This window comes from Bombina bombina, chromosome 7 (genome assembly GCF_027579735.1).
Source record: "Bombina bombina isolate aBomBom1 chromosome 7, aBomBom1.pri, whole genome shotgun sequence".
In the NCBI taxonomy this organism is placed as follows: Eukaryota; Metazoa; Chordata; class Amphibia; order Anura; family Bombinatoridae; genus Bombina; species Bombina bombina.
This window is the reverse complement of record NC_069505.1, coordinates 187251007-187271323: the sequence shown is the minus strand read 5'-3', so window position 1 is coordinate 187271323 and position 20317 is coordinate 187251007. Positions and strand designations below refer to the sequence as shown.

Sequence of the window (20317 nt, the reverse complement as noted above, 5' to 3'; positions counted from 1 at the left end):
TGCAAGAATGTAAGTTTAGATGCCGGCCCATTTTTGCTGAACAATCTGGGTTGTCCTTGCTGATTAGTGGATACATTTATCCACCAATAAAAAAAAGTGCTGTCCAGAGTACTGAACAAAAAAAAAAACAAACAAAAAAAAAAAAAAAAAAACTTAGATGTCTTTTTTAACTAAAGATAGCAAGAGAACGAAGAAAAACTAATAGGCGTAAATTAGAAAGTTGTTTAAAATTGCATGCTCTATCTGAATCGCGAAAGAAAAAAAATTGGGTTCAGTATTCCTTTTATAAAATTCAGTATATAAGCTTAAAGCAAAACAAATACACAACACATTCCTCATGGTATGATAGATTTTCTTTATTGATATAACAAAAAAAAGGTATAAGACGTGCAGAATCTGGGCGTTTCATGATTTGCGTATTACAATGAGTGCACACAGTTTGGACAAGATAGGACACGGATGTATCCTGTCATTGTCATTTAAGAGTTCATCACTTATTCATATAACCATACAACAGCCAACAGTCCAATGGCAGATAATATAAAAATCCTTCATATAGTGCAGGGCCATTGAGTCCAGGTTTGTCACTGATAGCCAATCAAGTTCCCAATTGGCCACTTGAAAAAAGTGTTCATGTGCTGGTGCACTTTCCCTCACAGTAACATAGGCTGCTCTTTGTAATTAGAATTGCTTAAATGTTTCAGTAAGGCAAAAAGTTATGATACAAAACTGTGATATTGTATCCAAGAAGATCAGCAGAGACCGATATGAAGGTTTGACAGCACAGATTCAGTTTGCATCTATCAAATAAAAATGTCCTTTAAATATACAAAGTTTGTGTAATATTGATGTGGTACAGTTGCAGAGGCAGATGCATAATACATTTGTGAATGCAGATACCTGGTTCAGTTCTGTTAACTATATAAAGGTGTTTGTGAAGTAAATGACACAGCATTAATAAACAATAAAAAAATTGACACTGATTTGTTTTAAGCAGTCCCTGCTGTAAGAACCTGAAAAAAATAAAACAAACATTTCAGAGAGCAAAACCCTTCAACAATGAACAGGTTCTCTCAAGTATTAAACCTGAAGAAAAGTCTAAACTTGCATTGCTAATTAGGAAGTGAAATGGATCAGACTATATTAGGCTACTAAAACCAGTTTATTTATTATTTTTATTATTTTTGCAAGTGTTAAGACAATCATTACTACATTGGAAATAACTATTTTGTACAAAACAGCCTGCAAATCATTTTTGTTTTTATCCAACAAATTTAAATGTTCTCATTTTGCTATTTTTGGTACAAAGCACTTACAAAACTTTATTTAAAAAGTACAAACAAGTACAAAGTACAAATAAAAGTCGCTCTCTTTTAGTAGCGATTTCCACCATATTTGACTATTTTGCTATCTACAAATTCTCCTTATTTTCTTACATCAATAAATACAGCTGTTTAGGTTTCTGTAAAATTGCAGTCTTTTTTTTTATATATAAGATTTTTATTTTATTTTTTTTTTTAAAAAAAAGATATGGCTCAACATTGCAAGATAATATTAATATTATATAAAATGGATTACACAGGAAAAAAAAAAAAAAGTTTTGTGATTTCCCACCCAACCAATATTTTGTCTTGTTAACATGAAATATTGTACAATTCAAGTAGTTTTCCCATTTATATGATGCAGATAAGGCAGCAAAGCACAACCAATGAAGCCCCCCCACTACTCAGATGCTTTTAAAGGAACATGAAAGTCACAATATAGATACAGCATACAATTTAAATCAAAATTCTAGTTTATTTGTATTATCCAATTTACCTTTTTTTTCTCTTGGTATCCTTTGTCAAAATAGATTGGACTTTTTTTCTATTAAAAAGGGACATTATAATTTTATATTACTATCTCAAATGTTTTAGACTGCAATATACTTTCATTATTTATGCTCCCTTTTCCTGTAATTCTAGTCTGAAATTGTGAGCTTTTCAGTTCCTGTTAGAAATGGAAGTGCAGAACACTGTTATATTCCACACAGCCATTGGCTGCACACTCTAGTGACCTATTTATAACTGTCCCTGATTGGCCACAGCAGAAAAGGTAACCTAAGTTAGAACATGGCAGCTCCCATTGTTTTATAGTCACTAAAACTTTACACTTATTTTCTCGATCTTTAAACAGCTAATGAAACTTTATAAAATACAGCTAAACGGTATTCTCAGACTAATCTTTTCTTTGAATGCATCATTCTATCTAGCATTTGCTTAGTGTTTTATGTCCCTTTAAAGTAAACTCTCTGAACTAATTTAATTTCGACTTCCATATACCTTTAAGCTACTTTGGCTTACATCATGTTGAAAGATGTGATTTCCATAGAACCAACAAAATATAAAAAAGTACATTATTCAACAAAATGTCAGTGAATATTAGGGATGTGGCATTGTAGCTCTAACATCATACAAAAAAAAAATACAATGCCAGTTTCTGTAAAGGGGAAAAATGTGTCCATTTCATTGCACCATAAAGAAGTGGTTTAAAGATTGAAGTTTGTCTCATCATTCATGTAAATGTTCTGAATGTTGAAGACAACATTGCAACTGAATAATGGCATTGCTAGGTTACAAAAAGACATGGGGCTAGAGCTTAAAGGGGCATTCCGGTCAAAATTTAAATGCACATAGATTAATTACATCTTTAAATAGAAACATATTTGCAATATAAATGTATTAGCAAAAATGCTTCTAGTAAAAAATGTATCACTGTTTTAGTGTTAACATTTGTCTCTGCACGTGCATGTGAAGCATAGCTAGATATTGTCACTGCACTCACATTTAAATTATGCAGCTGCTTAGATCATCAGTGGGGCTTGTATCATGTCAGCAATTAACAAATTGAGTCATTACCAGATGGTACAAGCACCTTAGGCTCTCTGAGCAAGTGCTGTGTTTAAAATGCTGGTGCACGGTGCATACCTAAATACACTTTGAAACCGCTATAGCTTTTATGAGAAGCATTTTTGCTAATGCATGTATATTACAAAATTGCTTCTGTTCAATACCGAAATGCACCCATGTGGTTTCCAATTTTGGCTGGAATATCCCTTTAATATAATAAAAAAAAAAGTTTAGTCCCATCCTTTCCCACTCATTGACTCTTCTTTTTAGGATTTCCCAGACATCACTGCTTTGGTAAAGTTTTGTATCTCTGGCAAGGCTGCATGTTATTTCCAATACAGAGAGTGCTGCAGTTACACATATGTAGAACAGCTATATACCCAGAAGTTATAAACTAAGTAGGTTTAAGGGACGATCAGTAATTGCCAAAAATAAAAATTAACGTGAGAATAAAAGTAAAAATTAGAAAACTAGATTGAATTTAATTGTTCCCCAGCAAAGACTTGAAAAGTCTCAGATTCACAGGAATGTTATTTTTTTCTTGTAGAGATCAAATTTCCCAAAGCCTTTAACTAATTTATTAGCTATAAAATATTTTAGATCTGCAGCTGAAATTGAAACTGGTGCGTTTTATGAAAATTATTTTGTTCCAAGCTTAACTGGCATTAAAATGATTGTGTATAGTTGTGACCAGGAGCTGGAAATGTCCTGTAGTCCTGAACTAGTCAGGAACTGAATGGTGCATTACTGTGGCATTTTCACACCTACACATAAAATGAGAGATTTAGGGAGACTGTAATGTTAAGTTTTGTAAAACCAAAACATAAATTCTCAAAAACATGTAGGGTTCAATTTTGTTACACTGTTAAACTAGAAAGTTTTGTGAATGTATTTATTCAATTTTTAAATCAAGAGAAAAAAAAAAAAAAAAAAGATTGTAAAGAGATTCACAGTTGGTGATCAAGGTCTACATAATAAGACTTCATCTGAACATATTAAATCCATCAAAATGTATTGTTAGATTATAAAAGTCACATAATTATAACAATTAAGTTTATGTTCAACTATAATAAGAGTCAAACGCTAAAATAAAGCCATAATTCTTTGGAAAGGAAATTTGATAAACTTTATATTCTTAAACTGAACATCAAATTCTGCTGTGGAGCAGACCATAACTTTTTTTCTACCCCTGCTTTACGAGTGTATATAAACAATTTACTGGTTGGATTATTTTGGGCTTTTTCAGTGAAATGGCTAACTAACCTTATGGGAGCACAAAATCATATTGGTCGTAAAATCTATTGCAGCATATGATTGGTGCATTAGTATATTGTGTTCCTAATTAAAACAAACTCGCTCATTAATTTGGACAATCAGATAAACAGGGACTAGTTTAACGTAAGTATATTAAAAGTTAATTAGCAAATGCTCCTTCATGTAATCACCAAACATTCTTCCAATTCTCACAACTATGAGTGCATGAGAAAAAGCGTTGGTGGCCTGAAAGTATACGCAAGTAGTTTCATTATATAGCTCTGGACGTGGATTTCAACAAATGGAATACAGATGTTTAATAAGGTCCAGAAATTAACTAAAGTTAGAGGCAGATCTTGGAATTCTAAGGAGCTGGAGTCTGTTTCACCCAAAATGACAATCCGTCACAGTTCTGGTTATTATACACAATCATATTGCATTTATGTAACATCATAAGACCTCATCAGCAGATACTGGTTATTCAAATTCTTCTATTTCTCCCCTGCTACTTAAAGGGACATTAAAATTCAATTAAAAAAAAAAAAAATGTATATTATGCATAACAAAAAAGATAAAATAACCCCCCCCTTGAAATGTATTAACTTTTTTTATGCAAAAAAAAAGCAGTTTATTTGGATTTGGAAATAAACATTAATGGCAAAATGGTCTGTGGAATCAGACAAGGAAATCTCCTTCAGCTCTATAGGGGGACAGCTGTACACCACCCAAGCGTAATTGTTTCTTTTGCCAGCAAAGGAACATTATGATTACGTTTAAAATATTTTTATAATGCAGCAAAGAAAAAAAAATCCTGATATCCCATGACGTAACCAGTTTAAGAAAATCCCAGAATCTAATGTAAGGAATCTGATGTGGAACATGTAGGATCAAATCTCAATCCAGTTGAGAAAGTTGTTTGTTACAAGGTCACTGCAGAAATCTTACTTCAGTGAAAAGCCAAACTCTCTGAAGAGCTCTAGATTGTGGAGAAAGGTCCGACGCCATTTTCATGACAACTCACGCTCTCTAGATTGTGCCACTTACTGGTGCAAGCTTGTAGCATCATATTTTAGCACGTGCGCTAGTCTGATGCACACGGCCACACCCTGTGCAAAAACTTTATGCCCATATCCAACAATTGATCAAAGAAAAAAAAAAAAAGTCAAGGAGTGGAAAGGAAGATATGATTAAAAGTAGACCCCAATGCTTTAATTTCTTAGAGATTATTATTTTTTTTTACTATTGTCCCATTTACCTCTATACAAAGGGGTTAATAGCATAGCTAGAACCCTATTTAGGAACCACAACACATTGAAGCCATGAACAGGACATGGTTAATTAACCGGTAGACCCATTAATTAGCTGTATCCTGTAAATTACAGAAAAGAGTTCAATTTTTTTTAAATTTAACGTTAAATAAAAATAGGTTAAAAAATAAAGCCTTAAATACAGCCAAGTAGTTTCTGATGGTGGTGATATAAGTTAACCGGGGAACTTAAACTGGCCTATTAAGTTGCTTTAAACAGATATCCTAAAGACAATTCTAGGGTGCTCATAAATTATAACCGATTACACAAAAGAAATACGGACCTATATGTATTGTTTTTCTATTAAGAACAGAATCTCCCTTTCCCCTAGATGCAAACAATGCAAGTATATATATAAAAAATAAGTTTTCTGATGATCATTGTTAAGTGGTTTTATTTTTTCAAAGACACCCACTAAAAAGATAGAGAAATAAAAAGAAATGGCTTAAAAAAAAACAAAAAAACAAAAAAAAAAAACACAAAAATAAACTTTTCCTAAAACGAAAAGCCTTAATTTTTCAAGTTCAATATAGAATTACCTCTATGCTATGACCAGGATTTATCTCAGAAATCATGAAATATTTGCAATTTAAATTCCACCCCCCCCATACAACAATCTCCGATTTACAAATCCTGGCTTTTTCCATACCAAAACCCTGATCTTCCTTTCTTAATGGTTTTAGCACCATAACTCATCCTACCCTCTTTCATTTTAATAAGAAAAGATATCCCATTTAAAATAGTGCTTGCTTTTTCTACTAAACAAAAAAAGTTATAGAATATATATATTATATATGTATAAAATTCATCATAATCTGTGGCACATGTGCAAAGCAGATCGTACTCCCACACACAACCCCCAACATATTCCCGCCTTCCTTCCTTTGTAATGAGTTTAGAAAAAGGTGCAAAAACATTTGGAATTCTTGTGCCATTTACTCCAGTGCTGCAGGAAACTGCAAAGCATCGCATCACAAACCCAATAGTTCTAAAAACATTGAGGTTTAAAAATAAAAAAAAACAGACCCTTTACCGTTTCTGGCATTAAAAAAAGGTGCAAATTTAGTCAAAGATATTAAAATTCTAAAAAGGGACAGGGAAAAAAAAAAAAAAAAAAAAAAAATACATTTCAGTCTCCCTCCCCCCATCCATCTCAGGATTGGTAACTCAGATGGCAACTTGGTAATACTTAAACATTATAAAATACTTTCTTTTTTGCATTCCTCAACAGCACTGTTCAGTCATAATGTGCTATAGTTAACGTTTTTGCGTATATGCACGTGTATATGTGCGTGTATACACATACATGGTATTGCAGTTTGAAACTTAGGAAGAACAAAATAACAGGACACAAAAATCCACAGAATCTCTCTGCCAAAAAACAAAAACGCTACAATATTGTTCACGATTTGGCGTCTTTTTTTCCGTTTGCTCCTTGGTGAGGGTAAAGGAGCTACGTAGCCTCACATCAGTAGCCGGCCTGTTGTATAAAGAGCGTTGAGACCTGGCTCACTTGCCCTCCCAATCAGAGATGATAAAAAATAAAATAAAACCCAATTAGAAAACAAGACGTTGAAGGCAGTAAAATCCAACAAAAGGATGGGACTTGGCTCAATTGTGGAAAGACTCAGAGGTTCTGCGAAGCTGGATGGGTCGTTTCATTGGTAAAGTGAGAGGACGGTGAAGTGCAGTTTGTTCAGCCTCTTCAATCTGCTTTACCTGCCACCGGTATTGGCGTGCACGGATAATGGCAGGAATTCCTCTTCGTAGGCGCTGAGTGGATTTTCTTTGCCAGATCTCATATTTGGAATACTTTGAGTGGGAATGCTTGTGGAACATATCCTGTAGGGAAAGGAGACAAAAAAGATAATTTCAAACGATTGATTTTATTTTTTGCGCCTAATAAAAGTGCTTATTCAAACTTATTAATGTTACTTCTCCTGGGGTCTGGCAAAGAAGTCTTAAACATTCATAACCCTGGGCAGGGTCCCTTTTCTAGCTTGCTAGTTACATTAATTAAGCAGCCTAGGAAGAGAAATACTTAAGACTGTTAAAAATAAGTAAGCATTTCATTTATACAAAAGACATTAGTGATGTTCTTATCATACAGAAGTGACAAATCGGGAGCAGTTATTGGCGATCCCCCACACTACAGGCCGGGGATCGTAAGTGGCCTTGTGGGTGGCACTCCCAAATCTTTAATCATCATGTGGAGATGTCACAAATGGGTGTGGAATCTTGATAGGGATTCAAAACGCTCAATCCCATATTCCTTAGCACCTACAGATGAACAAGACCCTTCATCTTAAAGAGTCATCAGCACCAAGCCTACCAAAATAAAATGTCAAAACATGGGGTTTTAATGGCGAGGGGACCTTTAATGACACAGAAAAAATAAAATAAAATTATAACCGAAATGTGTTAAGACCCAATAAAATGGTCACCAGAGATGACCTGTCTATACAGGGAGTGATCATACAAAATGTGTTTTTATTTCTACTCTCAACAAAGGAACAATTAGTTTTAATTACAACCCAAATAGCCTGTATGAGCCCCTCTTTCAAATGTGGATACCCAGGACAATATATTAAAATTATGGTGAAATTTGCAGATCCAGAATGAGGTTTGGAATCTAAGGATATTTTAAAGGAACTTTAATTGAGCACTTCTAATAAAGAGGTGCTGTGACTTACTTTCTAATCTAGCCATGTCATTCTAATACCGCAAACTTCTAAATTCTTTATTGTGAGCTAACGGTACGAACTGTTCTCCAATCAGAGCTCTCGCTGCAAAAAAAAAAAAAAAAAGTCCCAAGGCTAGAGCGCCGATTGGAGAACAGTTCAAACCGTTAGCTCAAGAAAAAAAAAATGGAGTCCCAACTGTGGATGACCGGAGTGCAGGGTATTAGAATGGTACGACTACGACAGTAAGTTATAGAGCATCTTTATTAGAAGTGATCAATTAAAGTCCATCTAAAATACTGCTTAAGATTCTGGACCCGATTTTAAAGTATGTCAAGTTTATCATCACTTTAAGGCACCGTTTTCAAACCGGTTGTCCTCAGGCCTCCCCAATAGACACAGTTTTCAAGATTACATTGGGTGATAGCAGCTAAAATAACCATGGTTACTTATCAGCTGATTAGGTCACCTGTGCTCTAGTTTAGATAGCCTCAAAAGGTGGCCTGAGAACAGGTTTGAAAACCAGTGCTTTACATTACTCACAATAGCTACCTGGCTATTTTTAATGTTAATTACTAAAATCTTTAAGAAAATGATACATTTTTTTGTTGCCTCCTTCTCAAATGCAATATATATATACACACCCACTATCTATATTATACACACATACACACATCTTGTGTGGGTCACTCGCTAAATTACATTAAAGGGTCAGTAAACATAGAAAATAATGTTATATAATTCTGCACATAGTGCAGAATTATAGAACATATTAGTGCTAGCTTTATGTAATCTAATATACCCTGTGAACTTTTATTAATAGTGTTTTCCAGGCCCGCTCTCTGTGCTCTACTGAGCACATCTGGCCAGCTGTCTAGTCACAGCCCGACCCGACCGCGCCATTACACCCAGTGCAGCTCGCTCCCGCTGTCAGACAGAGCAGGAGCGAGCTGCACTGGGTGTAATGGGGCGGTCGGGTCGGGCTGTGACTAGACAGATGCGCTCAGTAGAGCACAGAGAGCGGGCCTGGAAAACACTATTAATAAAAGTTCACAGGGAATATTAGATTACCTAAAGCTAGCACTAATATGTTCTATAATTCTGCACTATGTGCAGAATTAAATAACATTTTCTGGCCCTTTAAAACACTATTGTAAGTCATAAGCAGAAAAAAAAAAAAAAAAAAGTCAAAATTGAAATGTGCACAAGTGCATTTAAATTTTTATTAAACGCATGTTTACTATATACTTCCATTAGCAAATGCTTCTAATAAAAGTTATTACTGTTTTTCAGTGGCATACGCACATATGCTGTGAAGGCCTTTGTACCAGTATTCAAACACCATGCCTGCTCCGAAAGTCAGCAGAGGCTTGTATGGCACAAATTAAAGGGAAAGTTTAGTCAAAATTAAACTTTCATGATTCAGATAGGGCATGTGATTCCCTTTTAGCATCAAATTTGCTTTGTTCTTTTGGTATTCTTTGTTGAAAGCTAAACCTAGGTAGGCTCATATTCTAATTTCTAAGCCCTTGAAAGCCGCTTCTTAAATAAATACATTTTACACTTTCACAGCTAGAGGGTGTTAGTTCATGTGTACCATAAACATAACATTGTGCTCACCCCTGTGGAATTACTTATGAGAGGGCACTGATTGGCTAAAATGCAAATCTGTCAAAAGAACTGGCATAAGGGGGCAGTTTACAGAGGCTTAGATACAAGATAATCACAGAGGTAAAAAGTGTATTAATATAACTTGGTTATGCAAAGCTGGAGAATGGGTAATAAAGGGACTAGCTATCTTTTCAAACAACAATTCTGGCAGTAGACTGTCCTTTAAGTATTTACTGATAAAATACACACCTGCCAGCTATCCGAGCTGGCATGCTGGAGTACGGGGGACACTCGCAGCATATGTGCGTATGCTATTGAAAAAACAAAAATTACTTTTACTAGAAGTCTTTTTGCCAATGGAAGTTGCAAAGTGTTTATATTCAAAATAGAAAAGTCAAAACTGACATGTGCATTTCAACCCCTTTAGGAATAAAATAATGTTTCAGGTGCAAAAACAAATACTAAAGAATGTGATTGAGCAATATTTCCCAGTTCTGGTCATGAAGTATCAATTTTTATTTTACTCCATGACATCATTGTAGTAGACGCTCACCTGTACTCAAGCAGGGCTACGGTTGAGAAACTTTACATTTGTGTTTATTTAGGAAGTAACCAAGAACCACTTTATCTCAGGAGTGATTTTACAGAAAATGTGCATGTTTGTGCTTGGCTGGTCTGTGGAACAGAATTTCACTCTATTGGTGGATATGACACCTCAGGCAAAAAAAAACACATGTCTTTCAACACACAAGGTCTGTTTGCATAAAAATTGTAATAAATAGGCACAGCAATTGAAAAAAAAAAAAATCTTGCCTGTCACGTATACTAGGCTGGCAAAGCTCAACCCCCACCCCCCTACTACCCAGTCACTTCATTTTCACATTGGATTTGGCCTTGTCAGGTCATTCACAATCTCCCAGACTCTTGGTTTTGCTTGTTTTGTGATCTGTACATCCTCACGGAAAAGCTGATCTCTGACCACCTACCCCTTTACGGCTGGCCGGGCTCCTGGAACTACCATCTGGCCGTGCCTCCCCAAGTACCGGCTGAGCTTTACCCCAGGCCACTCAAGCGGCCCTTCACTGCAGACCGAGAGCTTTCCAACGACACCCTGGAAGTGCCACTCCCCAGGATCACCACCTCCATATCGCTGGGACTATGGGACTATAACTGCTATGGGGGGCACCAGCCTGTCTGGAGGGGCGGGAATGGCAGGAGATCTGGGGTCTGATAAGACTCCTTATCAAGATGTGTTTATTTATATAAGCAGTGTTTCCACAATAAAGTTGTTCTTTGTTTCACCCGAACACTGGTTCTGGCTGCTTATTTGGGTGGGCTCCGCTATAATCACTTTGCTCCGCTACATAGTGGCATGTTCCGGGTATAGGAAGGACCCTTCTGGTGGAGATACCAAGTCGGGGTAGCCGGTGTCCGTCACACCACCCAAACCAATAAGCTTGGGAGGCTTCCCTCAAAGTTGCATATTTTAATTTTACACACACACACACACTAGGGATGGGAGAATATCTAATTATGAACATTCAAAATTGACATTTGGAAAGTGTAAACATTAGATTATAGAATTAAGAATATTCGTTCTTATCAACATTCGATTATGTAAATCAAATTTCTATAATAACATTCGAATAGAAACACATTCTCCCATACCTAATACATACAAATAATCTATAAAAACAAATAGTTTCAGCATTGTTTAACCCCCAGACAACCAAAGAAAAAAAACAAAAAAAAACTACAATTTATTTACATGCTCTTGAAATCAGCCTGCATGGTGGTAAGACTCACTAGCCACATCATCTGCAAATACAGACAGTGATCTTGCTACTGACTCATATCAGATAGTTCTGCCCCCCCCCCCCCCCCGGCCTCGCAGCAATTTGTTCAGACATCAGCAGATAGGTTAAGCTGCACTCACCTTGTTTAGCGATGGCACGGCAGTGGCAGGTGCCGTGGAAAGATCACGCTCATTCTTTGTTGATTTGGCACAATACATCTCTAGCAATTCCAGGTCACAACTCCTAAAGCAACATTCTTCCACAATTCCCCGACTTGTACGGCGACTTGATCGTGTAGGACGGCCTAGGAAGATAAGGAGAGAGAAAAATGGTTTGTTATTTTCTACAGGAGGTGGAAAAAAAAAAAGTTTAACACAACTAAATATTGTAATTCCAGACGCACTTGTTATCTAAAAGTTGTTTTTTTTTTTTTTTTTATGAATTCTATGCATTTATCCATTAGTAGTTACCGATTGAGGGTCTTATCTTGGAAATGTTTTTGAAGGCTGTCAGATTAAAGGGACAGTCAACACCAGAATTTTTGTTTAAAAAAAAAAAAAGGGAATCCCTTTATTATATACTTTTTACTTCTGTGATTACCTTGTATCTAAGCATCTTCTGACAGCCCCCTGATCACATGACATTTTATTTATTATCTATTGACTTGCATTTTAGCCAATTAGTGCAGTGTCTGCCACAAGTCATGGGCGTGATCACAATGTTATCTATATGGCTCACATGAAAAGCAAATAAAAACGCAGTGACAAGAAATTATATGAGCCTTCCTAGGTTTATCTTCAACTAAGAATACCAAAAGAACAAAGCAAAATTGGTGACAAAAGAAAATTGGATATTTGTTTAAAATTACATGCCCTATCTGAATCAGGAAAGTTTTTTGTTTTTACTCGACTGTCCCTTTAAACCAGATGAAAGTGTGGGTTTTTTTAGCCATTAGACTAGCACCACATGCACACTGCATGGTCGCCAATTGGCAGATACACTCTATGCACAGTTCTCAAAGCATATTTACCAATCAGAGCCCGTGGAAGCACAGAGTATCACAACATTCACACATTGGCATCAAGAAAAAAAAAAAAAAAAAAAAGTGAAACCGGTCCCCCCCACACACAGCAACTGCTTGTAGTATGTAAGTGCTGTACTATTTCCCTTTAATTAACGTTAGGGACACTAGTGATTAAATGCACTATATGCTTAACTCCTACAAAAGTGTTATATACACAGCTGCGTCCAGGTTGGGAGGCTATACATTGAAACTCATAGGCATGACAAAGCCAACCACCCAATTAGGAGTGGCATATGTATGTAGTAGCACTGGCCATATCTGGTGTTGTAGTTTTAAGATGGGACTTTAGGTTTGTAATCCCTGTGCTTGGTTAAACACATAGGAAGGTGCACCAGTGCTAAACATTACATGCTCAAACAAAAAAATAACTAAACCAAATGTGAAATCTATCAAGGATCAAATTATCTTTATCAACCATCTATTCAAACATAGTACAGTTTCCTAAGTATCGCCTGTGGTACCAGCAGTAGAGGTGATGTAAACACGAGACTTGTATTTCACTTGTAAACGTGGGATAGCAGACAGTACCTAGTCAGCACTATTTTACTTAACCCTTAATGGTTAGAAGATTGCTTTTTGCTCCCAGATGTCTCAGATGCCAATTGCTGGGAGCAGCACATATGAAAGGAGAGTTAGGACTTTCTACATACAGGATAAACAGATAGCGGGTTTTTTTAAAACAATTTTGTAAATTGCAAAGACATAGCAAAGGTTCTCACAGCAAAGTTACACTTTAACCGCGTTTATCGTTTGCACCCATCAGAAAGAACAATTGAGCAATTTTACTGGGAACAAGTTCATATGTCAGGGTTTAATACTTATTTAAACAATTATTTTTTTTTGAGCAGGTTGTTCTCGCAGACTTAACAGAATTCAGGTGATAGCAGGTCAAACTGAAAAAGTCTACAATGGTAAGAAAAGAAAAAAAAAAAAAAAAAAAAAAAAATGCTCTCATTACACAATTTTTCAGCAATGCTCAATTTCAAATCACAATGAATTCAAAGCTAAAATCAGAATTAGGCTATACGTTTTATATAGCCTCATCTCCCTATGATAAATCTGACTCCTAGCCAGCACTCAAATTGTCTTGCTTGAGTGATGACTAGGGATGGGCGAATGGTACTAAAAATTCGAAATTTAAAACGAATTGTGATACATTCGTTTGTATCGAATTTTGAATGTTTATAACATTCTATTTTTGAATTTTCGTTTTTTAATTTTTCAATAAAATTCGAAAATATTTGTTCGAATAATAGAATGTTTAGCTATGTATTCATTCAATTTCGAAATGTAATATTCGATTGTGACATTTAAATTTGAAATAGTATTTCTAGTCTACAACTGTGTTTAATAAATTTAATATTCGAATTCTACATTCAAATTCGAATGTCAAATTCGAATTTGAATTAGTATTTCTAGTCTAATACTGTGTTTTATAAATGTAATATTCGAATGTGATATTTGAATGTGACATTCAAATTCAAATGTGACATTCGAAAACCGAATTTTTAAGAATATTCGTTCTTATCAACATTCTATTATGTAAATAGAATTTCTACAATAACATTCGTTCTAACATTCGAATATAAACACATTTGCCCATCCCTAGTGATGACCAAGATGCTGTCCCAGGTGTCAGCGGGACATTCTTTCACGCTGAGATGGGCTTTATGGCAGCAACTTGTACGAGCACCAGTGATAGAATATTCTATCTAAAGCAAGAGAGGCTCAAATCCTTCTGCAGTTTGGTGTGAAAAATGACTAGATTTTACACAAGGAGGGATGATGCAAATGGAGACATTTTAATAAGGATACAGCTTGCCAAGAACAGCAGTGAAATATGAACAAAACTAAAAAAACAAAACAACCAAACTAAAAAAACAAAACAACCCTCATGTTGCTTTGACAAGAGGTTTTTCAGTGCCAAATACCAGTTCTACTTTCCAATATTACGGAAGGTGCTTTTGAAATCAGCTGATTATTAGTACAGTCACTAAGCAAGTCGTGTTTGATTTAAATGTGCATTCAAGGGACACTGAACTCAAAAATGTAGTTCTCCATAATTAGAGATTTCCTAGAGAAAACAGTTCAATAGTATAGAAACCGTTTTTGTTTTAAATGTAAATTGTCACCGAGTAATTTTCTTCACCCCTAAAACTCTCCAGTTTCAAGACTAACAGATGGTCAGTTTTGTTAGCACCCACAAGTGAGCACAAAACTTGTGATGCAACTTCTGGTTACCTTCCAAACACAAACAACGTCATCTGTATTATTGGGGTCACAGCCCACCCAGTAAGGCAGTGAGGCACCACCAGTCTTTTGGGACTGCAAGATTTCCTGTGGGTGTCGATCATTTTCTCTCTCACGACATGTGTGCTGTAAATATGCTGGCAATTTCCTTTCAGCATCTATTCCATGTCCCTCTCACCTCAAACACCATCCCTCCCCCTTAACAAATTAACTCAGTTTGATTGAAGGGGAATTTGAAGTAAACATTCCCCCTTCCCCCTCTACTCTCCCAGAGGAATGCAAAAAAGCAACAAAGAGTCTTTGTGGACCTGGTACACTGAGCTGCTGCCCTGCATTCTGCCTGGGTCTTCCTTTTCTCCCCTGCCAACATCACCGAGGAGGACACACAGGGCAGGAATGTGCATAGTCAGCAAAAGGCTGCAGAGACATCTTATCAGCTGTTTAGAGACGGATCAACTCTTTTCTAAGATCCACTTTATCTGTCAAAGTCTAAAAGGGACCTACATTATTGGTAGTTATCAATATTTAAAGCAATAGGGGACTAGTGGACCACTGGTGTATCAAATGGTCTTCAAGGCCCCATGTAATATAAACACTGCACAGAAAATATTCATTTTGCAATTATTTCAAGTAGTTTACTAAATTGTTTTTCCAAGAATGACTATACTAGAGAGATCTTCCTGACAAATATAAATTTTAAAGATTGTGCTTTGTTACCTAAACCCACCCACTCCCGTTGCTCCTGTAACTAGAGTAAGGATTAAAAAGACGTACATTGTCAACGTTAATATGTGCACAAGTGTTTCAATTTAGAACAGAAGCAGCAATATACACTATTAGCAAAAGTTATTTTGGTTTAAAGAACAAATATACATAAGCCGAGCATGCCCAGTGCAGTCACATTAAACGCTGCACCTGTTCAGTTAGGTTATATTATGCAAACGCAAAGGGGATTCAAGACATGCCACCACTGTCTTTTACCAGGCGTACACAGCATATGTACATATGTCCCAAATCTGATCTCTTTTACCAGAAGTATTTTTACCAAACAATGTTATTACAAAACCGTCTGTTCAAAACTGAAATGCACATTGTATTTTTGACTATGCTTTGAGCCAGCTCATGAAGAATACAGTTAAATAGCCTGGGGTCATATTGCAACTTTTTTTTTTCTTCCCTAAATAAAAACAAGAAAAAGAAAAAGAAAATTTACATTTTTAATGTATGTGTAGCACATCGTTGCAGTTTTCAAAATAAATATATCTAATAATAATAATAATAATAATAATAATAATAATAATCTAAATTTGGGAAAACAACGAAGCGTTAAAGCATTGTATATGTGTGACTTACTGAAGTAGAAACCACGGTCTCCACAGACAAACTGGAGCGTGTCCACTAGCTCGCCGCCACACAACGTTTCTGCTTTTCCATATGCCTTAACGTGGTCTAGCGTGTAAATCAAGAAGGCCATAGCAACGAGCAGCAGATGACGTGTGATTGACATTTTTGACACCTGGAGAAAAGAAATAAAAAATCTAAGTGAAATTAATCTTTGTCAAGTATATATTTATCTCTCTGCTTTCAATAGATCTCACATTTTTTCAGTTTTTGCACATTTAGGAAAAACTTTATGGAACATATTTTTATGCGCAGCTATAAAACCAGGAGCATTGTTGCAAACACGGATGCCAATGACTGCTAAAGACATGTGCACACTCCTGAGCTTATCAGCCTACCTAGGTTTACTCTTCAAAGAACACCAAAAGAACAAAGCAAATGTTAATCATAACAGTTTAATTTTGATATAACTTTCCCTTTAAGGTCATTAAAGAGTTCTCTAATAATGTATGACCCTAGGCCAGTTGGTCTTTTTAAAAAAAAAAAAAAAAAAAAAAAAGTGCCTTGAAGCATTACACTCAGTTGACCCAGATCCCTAACCTGGGCTAAATTTAGTTTGTAGCAATCTGAATTACTATTAATGTAAGACAATTGAAATCTTTTAAAGCACTTATGGCTAGTTAAATAAACATTTACAGTAGACTAATCAGTTTCTGGATCTGAACTGTGACCCATATTGTCTCGTGTACAAGCAGTCATAGTCCTTATCTTTATCATAAGAGTCACACACAGGGCAAACTTGTTCTCTATAATTATATATACTCTCATTTTAAAAATGGTCTATATTACTAGTTTCTTGCCACCTCTGACTTCTGTTTAGCTATAGAATTATAGAAAAGTTCAATGAAAGAAAAAAGTAAAAATTAGAGATAGCAAATTTGAATTTATCTATCATTTTTACGTTTGTAAAAAATATATAAAAGGTCTGTTTTGCAACTGTACACATTTAATTTGGATGCATTAAAAAAAAAAAAAAAAAAAAAAAAAAGGGGGTTGTGTACCTCTAAACAAAAATTGGTGCTACTACAATTAGACACAATGACAACAATGTATAAAGAATGTTATCTGTAGAAGTAAAACTGACTTTCAGGCACAGCATACACATTAAAGAAAAATGTGCAATTTTAAACAATTCGGATTTACTTCTGTTGCAATATTTGCTTCATTCTTTTGGTATCCTTTGCTGAAGGAGCAATAGTGCACTACTGGGAGCTAGCTGAACATATTGGGTGAGCCAATGACACGATGCATATTTGTACAGCCACAAATAAGCAGCTAGCTCCCAGTAGTGTACTGCTATTCCTGAGCTTATCTTGGTATCCTTTTCAACAAAGGATGATCGGAATTAACAAATGTGATAAATGGACAGTAAAAATTTAAACTTTTATGATTCAAAAAGAACATGCAATATACTTCTAACTATCAAATGTACCTCTTTCCAATGCCATCCTTTGTTGAAGCACAGCTTCTCTCCACGACAGCATACTAAGGTAGCCTCAGGAGCGTGCACATGTCCTGCTGTTGTAAACACTGCTGCTGTATAATGCTCAGCGTTTAAATACTATACATATAGTGATCATTACTCATGCACACTTCTGAGCCTACCTCAGTATGCTATCATAGAAAATATCTAGGTTTCAATTAAAAGAAAGAAATACATTTTAAAATATTGCACACTCTGCATCATGAAAGATTAGTTTTGACTAACATGCCCCTTTAAAAGGCAGTCTTTTTTAGAGATATTCTTGAGAAAAAAAAAAAAAAAACTTTTGCAGACTGTAATGTTTCTTAAAAAAAAGAAAAATCCAACATCTGCTAATGTGCTCTTTTTTTAAAATCAGAGTTTGCATCTTTAAGTAGTTAGTGATATTATTCAGCTCTCAGCAGAAGAGAGCGACTGCAGGTTTAAATAAATAAAATATGTGTCCCACTGGGCTTGAAGCCTTAAAATTACTTCCTTACATCAATATATGTGATACAATATCAACCAGAGAATTTCACAATAATCCATGTGATGAGGTTAAAAAAAAAGGAAATATGGCAATTAGCAAAAGGTTTTATATGTAACCTCGTGGGTCACTTTTGTGCTAGTTAGGCTGAATAGCTGAAAAACATTTTGCAATGATGTGCAACTAGGATAACTTGATTGGGTTTTGAAGGTCAAATGTGCTAGTTAGATCCTGCGACAACCTATTTATTATCGGTTATTTGTAGAGCTATTTACAGTAACTGACTTCTTGCTGTGTTTATTCTCTTGGGAACTCAGTAAACCAGATCTCTACTGGAACACAGGTGAGCACAATACTTGTGTGCTTTAGGTGACTCAGTCACTGCCAGTACGGACTGGAATTCACTGGTACCCTATATTCTAGTCTTCTTTGGCAGATAACAGGTTTAACCTAGTAGTTATTGTTCTTTGGCCACATTTTACTCTATATTGGGGAGATGTTACCCAAATACAGACTACCTGCATCATAACCCTGCAGCTTTAAGATAGAAATTAGAAGGGACAGTCTAGTCTACTCCAAAATTAATATTGTTTAATAGATAATCCCTTTTTCTTACCTATTCCCCAGTTCTGCATAAGCAACACTTCTATATTAATATAGTTTACCTCTGTGATAACCTTGTATCTAAGCCTCTGCAGACCGCCCCTTAGTTCATTTGACAGACTATCATTTTAGCCAACCAGTGATCCACAGGAGTGAGCACAATGTTAACTAAATGGCTCACATGAACTAGCAGTGTCTAACTAGAAAACTGTCAAAATGCACTGAGACAAGAGGCATCCATAAACGGCTTAGAAATTAGCATATGAGCCTACCTAGGTTTAGCTTTCATCAAAGGATACCACCAGAACAAAGCAAGTTTGGTGATGGAAGTAAATTGCAACGTTTTTAAAATTGCTGCCCTACCTAAATCATGAAAGTTGAATTTTAACTTTACTTTCTTTAGACCATCTTCATTTTGTAATATCTCTCAAAGGCCAGTGACTTGCATTATAACCAATCAGTGCTGACCCATAAATACATGGGAGTGAGCACAATGTTCCACACATGAACTAGCACTGTCAAAATGCACTGAGATAAGAGGATGGCCTAGAAATAGTTTGAGCCTACCTAGGTTTAGCTTATAAGAAAGAATACCAAAAGAGAAATGTAAATTTGATGATAAAAGTAAATTGAAAAAGTTGTTAAAAATTGCATGCCCTGACTCATGAAAGAATTTGCTTGACTGTCCCTTTAAGTATACAAAGATTTCATTCATCTGAAATCTAAATAATTTAATTCATGCAGAGCATAACCAGAACAAGGGGCCATATATAGTATCAGGAGTAATTTGCAGAAGCGTTTGTAGAAGAGGTGTAAGAAGACTAGAATGACTGAGGTTTGGATAAGGTTGTCCTAAAACTGAAACTTACACCACAAAGAACTAATGAAAGGGACATTTGGTGCTAGTTCAAATCAGCTACAGATTTCCCCACTAAACACAAGTCTTATTGTACCAGCCATTAGGGAATAATATATATATATATATATATATATATATATATATATATATATATATATATATATATATATATATACACACCTACCTTAAAGGGACAAGAAATGCAATTTGTTCTCTTTTCATGATTTAGAAAGATTTTAAAATAACTTTGCAATTTACTTCTATTATCAAATTTGCTTCATTCTCTTTGTTGAAGGAGCAACAATTTACTACTGGGAGCTAGCTGAACATATACGTTGAGTCAATGACAAGAGGCATATATGTTAAGTCACCAATCAGTAGCTAGGTCCCTGTAGTGCTAGGTATATTTTTTAACATAGTATACCAAGATAAAATTAAACAGAAGAAAATTGGAAAGCCATTTAAATGACATGCTCTATTTCATGGGTTTTCAAACCTGTCCTCAGGTTTCCCCAACAGGCCAGGTTTTCAGGATTGCATTGGATGAGAGCAGGTAAAATAACCATGTTTACTAATCAGCTGATTATTTCACCTGTGCTCAAGTTGAGATATCCTCATTATATATATATATATA

General features: G+C 35.4%; 1 protein-coding gene across 1 annotated transcript in view; it reads right to left on the bottom strand.

Annotated features, from left to right (window-relative positions):
* Window positions 1-335: 335 nt before the first annotated feature.
* Window positions 336-20317, bottom strand: part of IGF2 (insulin like growth factor 2) — a 33303-nt gene continuing 13321 nt past the window's right edge. Inside the window, exons 2-4 of the mRNA XM_053720506.1 lie at window positions 16225-16387; window positions 11678-11841; window positions 336-7291 (exon numbers count right to left, since the gene is read on the bottom strand). Coding sequence (XP_053576481.1) covers window positions 7061-7291; window positions 11678-11841; window positions 16225-16387 — 558 coding nt within the window. The 3' untranslated portion in view covers window positions 336-7060. The remainder of the gene's footprint in view (window positions 7292-11677; window positions 11842-16224; window positions 16388-20317) is intronic.